The sequence below is a fragment of the Melozone crissalis genome, unplaced genomic scaffold, assembly GCF_028551555.1.
Source record: "Melozone crissalis strain CALT ecotype California unplaced genomic scaffold, PUWL_Pcris_2 ptg000002l_1, whole genome shotgun sequence".
NCBI lineage: Eukaryota > Metazoa > Chordata > Aves > Passeriformes > Passerellidae > Melozone > Melozone crissalis.
The window spans coordinates 23,118,117-23,131,214 of record NW_026535780.1 but is presented as its reverse complement, the minus strand read 5'-3'; the positions used below and the strand labels follow the sequence as shown (position 1 = coordinate 23,131,214).

General features: G+C 43.8%; 1 protein-coding gene across 2 annotated transcripts; it reads left to right on the top strand.

Moving 5' to 3' along the window:
* The first annotated feature begins 3,782 nt into the window (after positions 1-3,782).
* Positions 3,783-10,824, top strand: ZNF706 (zinc finger protein 706). 2 transcript variants are annotated; one of them, XM_054295580.1, is made up of 4 exons: positions 3,783-3,904; positions 6,785-6,921; positions 8,120-8,216; positions 8,837-10,824. In XM_054295580.1, the coding sequence occupies exons 2-3, from the start codon at positions 6,787-6,789 to the stop codon at positions 8,213-8,215; spliced, it is 231 nt and encodes a 76-aa protein (XP_054151555.1). In that variant the 5' UTR covers positions 3,783-3,904; positions 6,785-6,786; the 3' UTR covers position 8,216; positions 8,837-10,824. The 2 variants fall into 2 exon arrangements, with proteins under 2 accessions (XP_054151555.1, XP_054151549.1); XM_054295574.1 differs by having other exon boundaries at positions 3,786-3,904; positions 8,120-8,227.
* The last annotated feature ends 2,274 nt before the right edge of the window (positions 10,825-13,098 follow it).

Sequence of the window (13,098 nt, the reverse complement as noted above, 5' to 3'; positions counted from 1 at the left end):
AACGTGTGGGGGAGGGAGGAAGTGAAAGTCCACAAAGCAGAGAAAGGGTAAACGAGCAAAACACTCCCTTGTGAGGCCCCCAAGTTAGGCACTGCTGCATGATGTGTTCCATCAAACAGCACTAACTACTAGGGTTACAGCCTGGCTGGGGTTCTGCCTGCATCCATGTCATCCTGTCCCTTCATTCAGCACTGCTGACTCTGATCTACCATTGCATCAGCCTTGACTATTCTTTCAAAGGCTATTGGGTTCACAGCCAATCTCTCCTATTCTGTGTTTGTGTCAACATTGGTCTGCATCCACAAAATCTAGTGAGCAGATCACTGTCACTTGCAGGCCCAGGGCATCTCCTTCCCTTTGCTTCACTTCTTTAGACATGACAAGGGGTCATGGTGGGGCACCACACAAAACCCCTCAATAGGCAGACACAGGGTACCAGCATGTTCCTCCCTGCAAGCAAGGGCCAAGACAGCCCTAAAGCCAACATTTAGCCAGCTGAGATGATCTTTGATGTGACACAGGGTCAATAGTGAACACAGGAGCAAATGAACAGGAAAAATACACCACAGTAAGTGCAGCAGGGAATGGCAGTGGGAGGACCTGGCAGATGCTCAGGGGCTGATTCAGAAGGGAGATGCAACCCCACCCATGCTGTTGTGAGCAAACTTGCCTCGCACCTCACGACACTGCTTTCAAAATGCGTTTAATAACACATGTCAAAATGCCACCTGGTTCCCAGCAGGAACTGTGGGGGGGACACCAGTCACACCAGGGTGAGACAGCTCAAACTGACCTGCAACAAAATCCAAGTGCCAACAAGTTGCTATTAAGCAGAACAGGTATTTTGACCTAATGGCAGAAATTGCACCTCTCTGCAGGCACAGGAAATGATGAGGTGGGGTGGAATCCAAGGGGATAAGAAATAAGCATGAGAATAACAAACAATCATGACTGCTAAAAAAACCCCCAAGAAACTAAGAAACAATTCTGCCTCACAGCACTGCTCCTTCCAGTTTCCTTTGCTGCTTCCCTTCTCAGTAGACCATCATTTTGGGGTTTATTTGATCACCACATTCAAGCTTGGGCTTAAACTGAAGTCTTGCTTCTCATCAATTGCCTCATTGTGAGAAGATAATGTCTTTCTTTTTTTAAATTTGGACTATTTTTAGGGGCTACATAGGGGCTAAAATGGCTTATCCTTGTGGAGCTGTGTTTTCTATGCATACGGTGCTTCTACAGATTTCAGTGAATTGTAATTTTGTTAGGCTTGGCTTGGGGTAATAAACACCTCGCATTTTGTCTACACTTAACTACCAAGAGATGTTCTTGGTTTTCACTCTATTTTAATGCAGAGTATTTGGTAATATCTGTGGGGTTTGGGAGATGTTTTTAAGTTAGAAAACAACAGTTAAACAAGAAGTACACAGAAAAGTGCTGCAGTGTATTTATAGTAATTTTAAGATGCAACATTTCAGTCCAATGTTTCCACTTATTTTATATTTTAACTTCTATTTATGCTTTTGTTCATACACTCTGGCTTGTTTCACCTTATGTGGGAGCAACACAGAGGAGAGGAAGTCCACAAGCCAGATAAACTGTAATTACCACAGGTTCATTTCGTCAGAGCTACCCAGAGCATGGAGTGCACAGGCCCGCCCTGCCTCTCTAACAGCTCATCACATCTACCCCACGTCTCTGCTAACCTGCACAGGGGCATGGAAATACCCCTTTGGTGTGACAAATAAGCTTCATGCAGTGAATCAATTTTAAAAAATTGTCTACAGGGAATGGGAAGTTTTCCTTATTATCTTAGTAGTAGAAATCTCAGCTATGGCTGCTTATATTCTTCTTTCACTGTGGTGTTTATTTATTTCTTTTTTTCCTAACAGTCTCTTTGGAATGATCTCAATTGCAAAGTCATGATTTGGGCACACAGAGACCGATGCTGTGACCAGGATCTAAAGCACAAAGGGATAGAAGACAGAGCAGAAAGAAAAACAGCCACAGTCCCCTGTCCTGCAAGATCTATCCCTCGTTCTTCTAAAAGCAGAAAAAAGCTTCCAAGACTAGCCAGAGCTCAGCATGTGCTTGGGAGAGCCACTTTATTTGAAATTCTTATCTAGCCAGATGTATAGCAACACCATAGTATGGGAACATGACCCTTGAAAAACCCTCTCCAGTTTCACATATAAGGCCAGCAGTCCTTAAAAATAGCATCAGCCAGGACAGAAGCTACTTTTTCACTTGCCAATTTCCTGCCTGATGAAAGCAAAACTTCATTCTGAAAGCCACCTGCTTGCAAGCCCAGGACACAAAAAGCCTCCCTCTCCACACCACCCCACAAGCCCAGGCACAAATGCACTTTGACTGTTTTTTTTTTTTTATAGTTGCCTATTTCCATAAAGCTCAGAAGCCAGTGACAAGATCATTTTAATGCAGATCAATTACAGTGCTATCAGTTTAATATGGAAGACATAGTTGCACAGAGGAATATTAGGAAGATTTTTTAAAAATGAGACTGTTAGGAAATTCATTTTTCATCACAGGCTTATGTTTGACTATCTTAGATGTTGTGACATCTGGACCAACTTCCAGTGACTTACGTATCAGAAATCTACTATACAGCTCCCTCATAACTGCTAACATGCTCTAGGCAAGACTCATGAGAATGGCCGAAAGCCTTCACTGTACTTCTTTACAGATTTTGTTGTTGTTGTTGCATTTTCCTCTCTTGGATCAGAACAATTCAATCACTCAACCTAAGCTCTGCAAAACATCAAGCTAACACCTTATAGTTCCTCTGGTAGGTATATTATGTTTGCTGTTTTGACCCGGACACAGAAGTGATCAAGATGCCAGGTTTGGAAGCTACAATTACTCAGTGAGTGGCAGAATGTCATCTCTAAGCAGAGATGCTGCCTGCATTTCACCTTTTCCTAACAGGTCCATAATCTGAGCAGGCACAAAGATTCAGCCACCCTATGGCTGAATCCAACAAAGAGGTTCATAGAAGATAAAGAGCTCATTTATGCCTCCTTACAGGGCCTGCCTACATCTGTGTTCATGCAAGTCAGTAACTCAAATCACTTGTGCAGTGGATACAGCCTGTAAACTTCCTCTACGATCCCTGCGAAACGTGTCCAAACCACATCTACTACACTTTAAACTTGAATAAAATTCTTCTCATCGCAGGCTGTTTCTTTCCTCTTTACTTAATCCTTCCAGCCTACACAGGGGCCCTCTGTGTGGAGGGCAGCCAGAACAGGATCCCGTCCTCTCCAGTGCCTCCCGAGAGCCTCTCCGAGCCATTTCTCGGGATCCCGGCGAGCAGGAGCGGGAGCAGCGCTATTCCGGGCCGCGCCCGTACGCCAGGCACACAGGAATGCGGCTGGGAGCGGGCCCGAGGGCAGCGCTGCGCATCCGCCGGGGCTGCGGCACCGCCACCGGGGCTCCGCCCGGGCTGCGCTCCCAGGAACCGGGCGGGGCGAGGCTGCCTGTGCTGGCTGATCCCGGTGCGCCCCAGGACCGGACCCCGCCCCTGCCCGCAGCAGCGCAGGGGGCTCCCGAGGGTCCCAAAGCCGGGCTTGGCGGCCTCAGCCACCCGGTCCGACCGCTCGCGGTGGAACCCCGCAGGGCGCTCCGCCGCCGCCGGGACGCGAACCCGCGGTCCCGCACTCCTGGCTCCCGCCGCCCCCCACGCCGGCGTTATGTAACGGCCGCGCGCCGCCATTGGCCAGCGCCGCCCGGGTCGCGCGGGCGCGGGGGCGGGTCCGGCGCGCGCGCACTGCCTGTCCCGCTCCCTCCTCCTCCTCCTCGTTCTCCTCCCGAGCAGCGGCGGCGGCGGCGGGGCCGCGCGGAGCCTCCACAGCGCTCGGCAGGGCCGCCCAGCCCGCATCCCGCACGGGTGAGCAGCGCCGCGGAAGCGGAGCCTAGGGGAGCGGGGTGGGGCGGGGGAAGGGGAGCAGGCCTGGCCCAGGGGAAGCGAGGCGGCCCGGCCCGGCCTGCGCGCCACTCGCGGGCCGCCGCTCCCGGCTGCGGCCTCCGTCCGTCTGTCTTTCCGTGGTCGCTTCCCTCCCGCGGGGGCACGTGGTGGGGCTGCGGCCGCCCCTGCCCCGCCGGGCCCGCCCGAGGCCCGCGGCCGGCCCCCGTCCCTGCGCGCCGCGGGCCGGGCCCGGCCGGGGCGTCCCCGGCGGAGCGGCCGCCCGAGCCCTCGCTCCGGGCCGGGGAGGCCGCGGTGCCCGAGCTGCCGTCCGTGTGCCCCTGGCAGTGACAGCGCACACAGCTGCCGGTGCCCAGCTTTAGGACTTGAAAGTCTGCTCGGATTCGGTGACTTACAAGAAAATGACCCCGTGTGAGGTATGGCTGTGCTGCGGGTTTCAGCCTCGCTTCCCGACAGTGCCCGTGCTGCTGCTGCTGCTGCTGCTATGATTTGGCAGCAAAAAATCCTGTTAGGATTTGGCAGCAGATTTTTTCCATGGGTTCTGTTTCCTACGTGCCCGCCCATTCTTTATTTGAAGACAGCCGGCTGGTCTGCTGGACTCTGTGAGGGCGTGCCTGATAGGGAAAACAACACTTACCTGCGTTGTGCAATTGAAATTAGTGATTTGGCTTTGTAGATGAACTCATCGTTCTTTTAAACGAGCTTTGGGATTATTTGTTTTGTCACTTTCTTAGAATAATACTCGTCTAAACCTTACTTTTCTCCGTTTCAACTGCATTAATGTAACTTGCAGTATTTCAACTCTTGGATTTTTGGTTTTGGACTTTGTGTGGTGGTTGATATTTTTGAGCAAATGTTTGTAGTCGTGTTTTCTTGTCTTAACTAAAACCAGCAGTTGCCAAGTACGTGAAAGCTCAGTGTGGTTGGCTGTTGTAATGTAGTACTTATCAAAGCACTAAAATACAAAGTAATATGCAAACACTTTGTGAAAATAATTCTTTTTTGTTACATCGGAGTATTTTCTGTCAGGAGCCGTCTGACTCCTGGACGATTGCTGTAATGCTGATAAAATAGAAGTGAAATAAAACCTACTGTTCCTTCTTCTGTATGCAAAGCTATTGGCAATATATCTTCTTCTTTTTTAAATTTAAAGTGGGAATCCAGTGTTCTGATTGAGCCATGCTGTATATAAACAGCATGAGGCCCTGGCTGGGGTGTTCTGAAGTAGTTGTAGCATCCAGTGGAATGTAGACTGGCACTTTTAGTCATACTGGCATTGACTGTTGTACCTTATGGAAACTCTTGGACACCACATGTATTTCTATCTGCTCGTTAATGGAATTGTTGTTGTGTTCCATTTTATTAGCTGTATGGACTTCTGAATTTTCTTTTAGAGAAACTGGTGGGAGAAGAGGAGGGAACACTGAAGTTTGATACTTCTGCAGAGGGTTACATGGTGGTGTTGGATGCCATGAAAGAGCCAGGCTGCAGCCTCAGAGGTGTCTCTCAATCCACAAGAGCTGTTCTGGGTCTCAGGGCCACTGTTTTGCTCCCATGTTAGGCACATGTCCAAAAATTCCCACAATACTAGTGAATTTTCACATGTTGTTGATGTTTCATAGAAACTTAATTTTTGTAATGGTTTTCAAGGGCTTTCCATATGTGTTTACTCGAGGTCAGTCACTGTTTGGGAAGGATTTTCTCTCACACTGGGAGGCCACTGTCCTGATGGGAGGGATTGTGTGACAGGCGTGGTGCAGCCATGAGTGTGTCTGTCCCGCAGGTGCCAAACCTGGGGCAAGTGCCCAGGTCACCCAGAGGGGCAGGGGCCAAGCAGCTGCTGCCCTCCTGGGAGCACAGGATTTACTGGTTGTCCTGAGAACAGTGGGCTTGGGTGGCAGGGCTGTGCTTCTGAACCGTGCGTGGGCCGGGAGGGACTGGGAGAGACACAATAGCAGAAATTGGGCTGCTGGGTTATATAACCACGTGCTGAGTCCTGTTCTCTTGGTGTGCCCAAAGCCTCTCTGGTGTCTGCTCTGGGGGTGGGGTAAGGACTGAACTGGGTGTCCTGGTGGCTGTGTGCAGGTGGAGCGTGCTGCTGTGGAATGTGATGTCTTGATGCTCCCTGAATTGTGACACTTTTGTCTTGTTTTGTCTTCTGGTGGACCTTGTAGTGGCATATGGCAGTGGCATTTACTTCCTTTGTGCTCCTGTGTTAGATGCAGTGATGGCTTCTGATGGGGGCAGTCTTTTTTTTTTTCAAGAAATTGTATGCACATAAATGTGGCTGAAAATAAAAATACAATAGCCACCTGTAAAAATCACCTTCAATAAAGAGGAGTGACCTATTGTTCTTGGAGTTCCCAACTTCAAAGCAGCTCACAAGCACCTAAAGCAGAAGACAATAACACATCTTGGGTAATACTTTGATTTGCCTTTCTTGAACTTGTTTCAAGTTCCAGAGGAAAAGGTTGAGTCTTAATAAACCACAAACAACAAAACCCTTGAATTTTTCAGTACCTTTTGAAAAAAAGAATAAGTTTTTATTAACTGTAAAGGAAACTTTTCATTATTCTGACTATTGAAAACACTTTTCAAAAATAGAGCTTGAATCTTAGTAGAGGAAGACACCTTAGAATGGCCTAATAATTCTGGTGTTTATTTTAAGAGTGATACTGAACCCACAGGCTTTACATAGCAAAGAGCTGGAACAGATGTCTGTTGTGTTTGAATTATGGGAGTTGTAGGCCTTGTGGGCATTGTGCTCATGGTTACAGCTCCTCAGTCAGATAGCAGCAGCAGTTTCTCATGTTTGTAGACTAAATGTCTTCTTTTTGTTTGTAGATATGGCTCGTGGACAGCAGAAGATTCAGTCGCAGCAGAAAAATGCCAAAAAGCAAGCTGAGCAAAAAAAGAAACAAGGACATGATCAGAAGGCTGCAGCCAAGGCTGCCTTGATATATACCTGCACTGTCTGTAGGGTAAGAGGAACTGAAGTCAAAATAGTCTTGTAGGGAGAGGTCTGTCTCCCTGCCTAGAACAGGATTTTTAGATTTTATAGCAGAAACTAAAATACTTAAGTGGTTGTCTAGCTTGTTGCTGTAAGAAGAGTTTGCATCTGTTATGTGACTTGCTTACAGATTACTCAGCTGTACTGGTAATTGAGATAGAAAATCTGAGAGGTTGTGTTCAGGTCTGGTTTGGGTGGTTATTTTGCCTTTTGTATTACAGTGGTCTGCATGTGTTCTTAGTATGAGATAGAACATGTAAAAAGTGTGCAGTCAGTTCTTGTTTAGTCTCTATGTGGAAACATATTTTCTTTGTGATGGAGTTGGCCTGTCTTGGAATCAGTGGTAATGGATGTTGCTCTAGAAAGGAGAAGAGGTGGTGCCAAAAGCTTTAATGTAAGCTTGATACCCAGTAACTTTTGCTAGAACAACTTACTTGACAAGAATAAAGAAATTTGAGTACTAATCAGATTATTCTTTTCCTTCTGGCTGATTTTCCTAAATGCTTCTTTTGGAGCTGAAGGATGAACTTGCCATTTTCACTTCAATAGTCAGTCTCAGAATAGATCTGCCACTTCAAATGTCTTAAATAGGATTCCAAATTGAGGGTTGCTTACTTAAGTACTTGTAACCAGCTCCTCTTGTTGTGAAATCAGGCTGTAGCACCAATCACTTCGGGCAGTCGATGTCTGCAACTGTGTCATAGCAAAAGTCTGAGATTGCTTGTGCCAAGTAGACACTCAGTTCATGCCATGTAACTCCTTGGCCTATTGGTAAACTAAAGAAATGGCTTTCATAAAGATTTGATTGTGTAAAGGATAAATGTTTATCTTTAAGGCATTGAAAAAGAAAATGGTGAGGAGGGAGGTTTTCCACCAAGCCAGCCTGTGAAGTGCAGGATGTGCAGGAAGATACCTAGCCAGAATAACACCACTGATGACCATGCCAAAGCAAGTGTGATTGTAGTGCTTAAAAGCACCTCTGAAAATAGGCAGTTAAATACTCCATCCTACCCTGCAGCTAAATTAGTGGTGCTTCTGTCACTATAACAGTGTCATCAAGGAGGGAGTTGGCTTCTGGGGAAAGAAAATAAAATACAGTGGGGATTAGGTTTTGTAGTGTTATTTAACTCTTGTACTGTGCATAAAGTTTAATGTCTCTCTTTAATCAGACTCAAATGCCGGATCCCAAGACCTTCAAACAGCACTTTGAAAGCAAGCATCCTAAGACTCCACTTCCTCCAGAATTGGCTGATGTTCAGGCATAAAGTTGTCTACAGGTCATTACCTTAATTTTTAATTGATTGTCTGAGAAAGATGTAATACAAATTGGTTTTTTTACCACCAACAACTGTGACTTTAAACTTGCTTCAGTTCTTTTAATATGAAAACTACTGTAGGTTGTAGTTATACCCTTGAACTGTTAAAAAGAGAAGAAAGAAGCAAGCTAGTTCTTACATGTGTGAAATGGCTTTGGCATTTCACTGTGCCCAGAGGTTGTTTTAAAAGGGATTAATGTTATTTCAAATGGTCATTCTTAGGAATACTTCATTATTTAGTTCTTGCTTTGAAATGTTAGTTTTGCTTTGAGCAAAATACAGAAGTACAGTTGGTCTGTTACAATAAAACATGTCATGTAAACAGTTGTTTAGTATATTTCCAACAATTGAGCCTTTTTGTTCCTGAAGCTATGCAAGTGAATGCAGAAAAATCTGAATTTCTGTGTTGACTGTAGAAGAGATTTCCCAGTAGGCAGTTGTTAGGCTGTAACTGAAAGTGGTTATAATAAAAGGCTGAAATAAGATAAAAAGCAGTAGTATGGTATTTCATTCATCAGAGATAAGCACTGTAATGGTTCAGCTTAACCGAGTTGTTCTTGTTTTTTATAGGTGAAGTCATGACACCTATTGACTCTTCTACTGTCAGACCTTACATAACAAACCTGCAGCTGCTTTTCTAAAACTGTTGATCAGCAAAAATGAAGGGGCTACAGAAACATTCATATTTTTATGCTGTTCCCTCTTGGGCTTCATGCAAAGACAATTCTGTGTAAATGTACAGTTGTGCCCTATTTGGAAATCCTAAAAAATCAGTCCATACTTGTTATAAAAAATTTTTTACAATTGTAATTATATTGATGTTCATATTGTGTAAAATAACTCACTTAATAAAGTAGTACTTTGATTTTACAATATCACAGATTAACTCCTTGTAGAAATTCTGTTTCACCTTTCTGCATTATCTGCCTTATAAAATAATAAAAAATACAAAAGTGGAATTTTCCCCATCCTGCCAAAACATGAGCAGTATCATTCCACTGCAAGTAATGTACATTACAGTAAATTAATCTTAAAGTGGAGAGGGAAGCTGCTCAGATTTACTGTCTGGTGTGCTGCCTGCTTGAGCCCAGCCACTAGTGGTCAAGCTGACAGCTCAAGGTTCAGCACACCCCTGAGCAGCTGCATGAGAATCATGAGACTTCCTTCTAGTTTTTGTCCTGTGTACTGGAGTCTTGAATACTGCAAGCCATTTCAAGTGGGATTCCTTTACTGTGAGGGATCATGTTCCTTCAAGTCATGCACTGGAGGAACTCTGGTTATGCTTGTTATCCTTTCTATTTAGGTAGATGGCTGAGGAAGCTTGAGAGGTGGCAGGATTGAAAAATGCTTGCCAAATAACAGGTTAAAGCAACTCTGCTCTTAGTTGAAAACTGGATTTTTAAATATTTTTAGTGATACTTTGAGCAGTCAACCACACATGTTCCCCCTCAAATGTGTGGTTATTTCTCTCTTGAAGGAATATGTAAAATAGCCAGCCATTAATAACCTTCCTTCACAACCAGCTTAAAATAAACCTGTTGGAAAAGAGCCAAAGTAACTAAAATAATATGGCTACTTAAAGAAATGGGATGTGATTAAAGTTGCAATGACAAGAAAAAGCTGGATAATAACTCTGGCCAAGACCATTTGAGCAGATAAACATAATTACCACTAAAGTGTTCTGGGCTGTGTTCTAATCCCAGATGTACAGCACAAAAGTAGTGGAGAAACCTCTGAATTGTGCTGGAAGGTCTACTATACAAAATCCCATCTTAGGCATTTTGGAGGGGGCTTAAGAGCTTTGGTTTTTACTCTGCAGTTAGAAGCAGTACTAGAATTGCTGTGATATGCAGAGTTAAGAATGGATGTAAAAATTCCAGCAGTCCAAGTAACCCTTACTATGCAGCAGGACTATACATCTGACCTTCAAATGGCTTCCTAAAATCTAGGACCATAGTCTCAAAGACTCATTCACTTAAAAGAATGCACTTGGTATTTTATTATATAAAGTCAAAACCTTTGTCTTTGTCCACTCATTTTCTCTTTATTGAACTACTTCTGTGAGACTAGCTTCCTGTCCTCTTTGCTGTGACAGTATCTCTGTAAATACTTACTTTGGCATAAAGTTTCTCTGTATTATAGTCACTCTGGGATAACCTGTATACCACTTAACTTTTATAGGTAATGTTATTCTCCTCAGCGTAATCCACTACTGCACTTGTACACCTGACATCAGAATGTAACAATTCATTTATTTTTCTTTAATGTTATTAATACATCCTGACAAACTGGCTCCACAAGGCAAGAAATCTGCTTTCAACCTATGTGCTGTATGGGGGAGAGGTACTTCAATGTTCTAATGCTGTAGTTTGTCTAAAAATACGCTGAGTAGAAATGGAAAAGATGTTTCTTGCACTGATTGGTATTGGAGAAAATGGTTTTACTCTGGAAAATGTTTGGGGATGCATCCCTAAAGCTTGGGCCTGAGGTGAAGTAAATGTTCTATTCCTTCAGTTCAGATTGTGTAGCATTAAATAAAAGACTTATTTCATAAACAATCTCTGTTAATGAGCACTGAAGAGCTGGAAAGCTGCATCATTAGTGGGATGGTTACCTTCAGTTAGAACTGTATTTTCAAAACTCCTATGATGCTCAAGTTGAAAATGCCCTCTGAAATGATGGAGTTTACATGTTGGAAACCAAGGGTGATCCTCAGTTCAGTACGATCTGTAATAACTGTCAGTTCAGTAAGCTGCAATAACTGTCATCTTAATTACAGAAGTAAATGAAAGCTGTGACTGAATTGTTATAAAGGCTGTACTAAATGTGGCAATAGCCCTCAGTCAGAGTACCTGCAATACTCATTGTACCTAAAAGATCAGAGGAAGGACTAGTTCTGCATCACCTCTTCCTGATCTGAGAGACAGCGCACCCTAGTACCTGCCTAAAGACACAGCTGTGCATTGTAATGTGTCTGATTAAAGAGAATTAAAAATATAAACCATAAAATGTCATATTTCCTGCCTGCTTTTGCTGCACCTAGAAAATTAATTTCCTAGCTGTGACAGCCATGTAACTTGAAACTATCTAACAGTGTAAGAAAGAAAAATAGACATGGAATGTTTCCTGTATTCCCTTGAGAAAGATTAATTTCTGTGCAGGGTTAGCTTTCAGGTGAAGGGCTCTTACTGTGTCAGTGTGGACATCAGCTGTCCTGGATACTTGTGGAGCAACTTTAAGAGGGGTTTTGGATTTTCAGAAGCCTTCATCTTCTGGGAATCTCTTTAAGCAGCATTTAAATTGCATTTTAAATTAGGCTTCAAATATTCTGAAAAAAATCTCAGAGAGTAAAAAGTTAGCAGGTATGGTTATGATGAGGTTATCATCATGGGGACTACTGAATAATCAAGAACAGTTTTTCAATTTTTGTTACTCTGGCTTATTTCTGTGCCTCTGCTTTCACCTATCTCAGGGCTTCTAGTTTCTTGCTGTCAAAAAGCTGTGTGAAAAATCCAAAATAGAAAGTTGCAGACAGCTGCCATGTAGCCTTAGGGGAGCAGTTTATGCAGTGCTCTTGAAACATCCCTGGACACCATCCCCTGTGGTTATTTGCTGAAAACACTTCTGCTCAAGTAAGTAAAGCTACTGACCACGGGCTGTTTGCAGACCACATAGCAATGAAGGAATTTGTGGCATTTCTATAAACTATACTGATTTCTTTTCCCATCTTGATAAGAAGAGCTAATAGGTGGAATGTCAGCTTTCCCATTTTCACAGAAAAAAATTGGGAATTACTGGGCTTTACTAGAAGTGGGATCTTCCAGGGTCTGACAAGTAAATTTGGTTAATCCTGTAGGAGCCATAAGCAAAGTAAAGGTCAGTTTGTGTTTCTGTCTACCCAGCCACTTTCTACTGTGTGTAATTTGGGGGCCTTTGATTTGCCTGTTTAGAACCTTACAGCTTTTGGAGTCAACTTTGAATTCAGCTCCAGATCTCACTTTGCACTGCTATTCAGTGTGATTTTGCTCTAGTCCAGACAGTGGAAGAGTGTCAAGTGCTGTCTGGTATGTTTTTAAAATTATTTTGAAATATTTTAATACCTTGTCTATTGTGTTATAGGTTTTGTATAGATAAGGCACAACAGAAGCTCACTGAAGGAGTTATCTTGGGAGCTTTTGAAGAAAAGTAAATTGGGTTATATGTATGTTTTATAATTCTCTTATGTAGCATTTCACGCTGGAGTTCCTGGGAAAGGAGAAATCTGTAGTTGTCCCAACATAGTTATCTAACAGTTCAAGCTATGTCTCAGCTTTTATGGGAAATATGACACAGCTTTCCTCTGAGAACTACTGTCCATTAGATATATAAAGCCAAGGTCCATACAGCACTTTGATGGCATGGCACACAGATTTTTGTGTTCCTTCTTTGTAGCTGTGACAGTCAGTGTGCAAAGTGTAGCTGAAAGCTGGAGCTCTCTCAGAGGACTATGGATTAAGGGAAATCTCAGGAATATATCTAGTCCATCTCCCTACTCTAAGATTGGATAAAATCTGCCCAGACAAACCACAAAATGTTCCTCTAACCCTTAAAAGCTTCCAGTGAAAGGGATCCCACAATCCTAGACCTTGGAAGCAGCATGTATCACTGCTGTAACCAGTGCTGAAGTGGACTGTTGTCACAGCAAGAGTTTATCCCTGCCAGTGAAGTCAATTGCTTATTGTTCTTATTGGCAGTAGATGTGATGAATAGTGCCTTTATTTGAACATTGCTACTGTGTTCTCCTGGTCTTCAGAGTAAACCCAGTTAATTGAATCACTCTTCATAGGTCACAG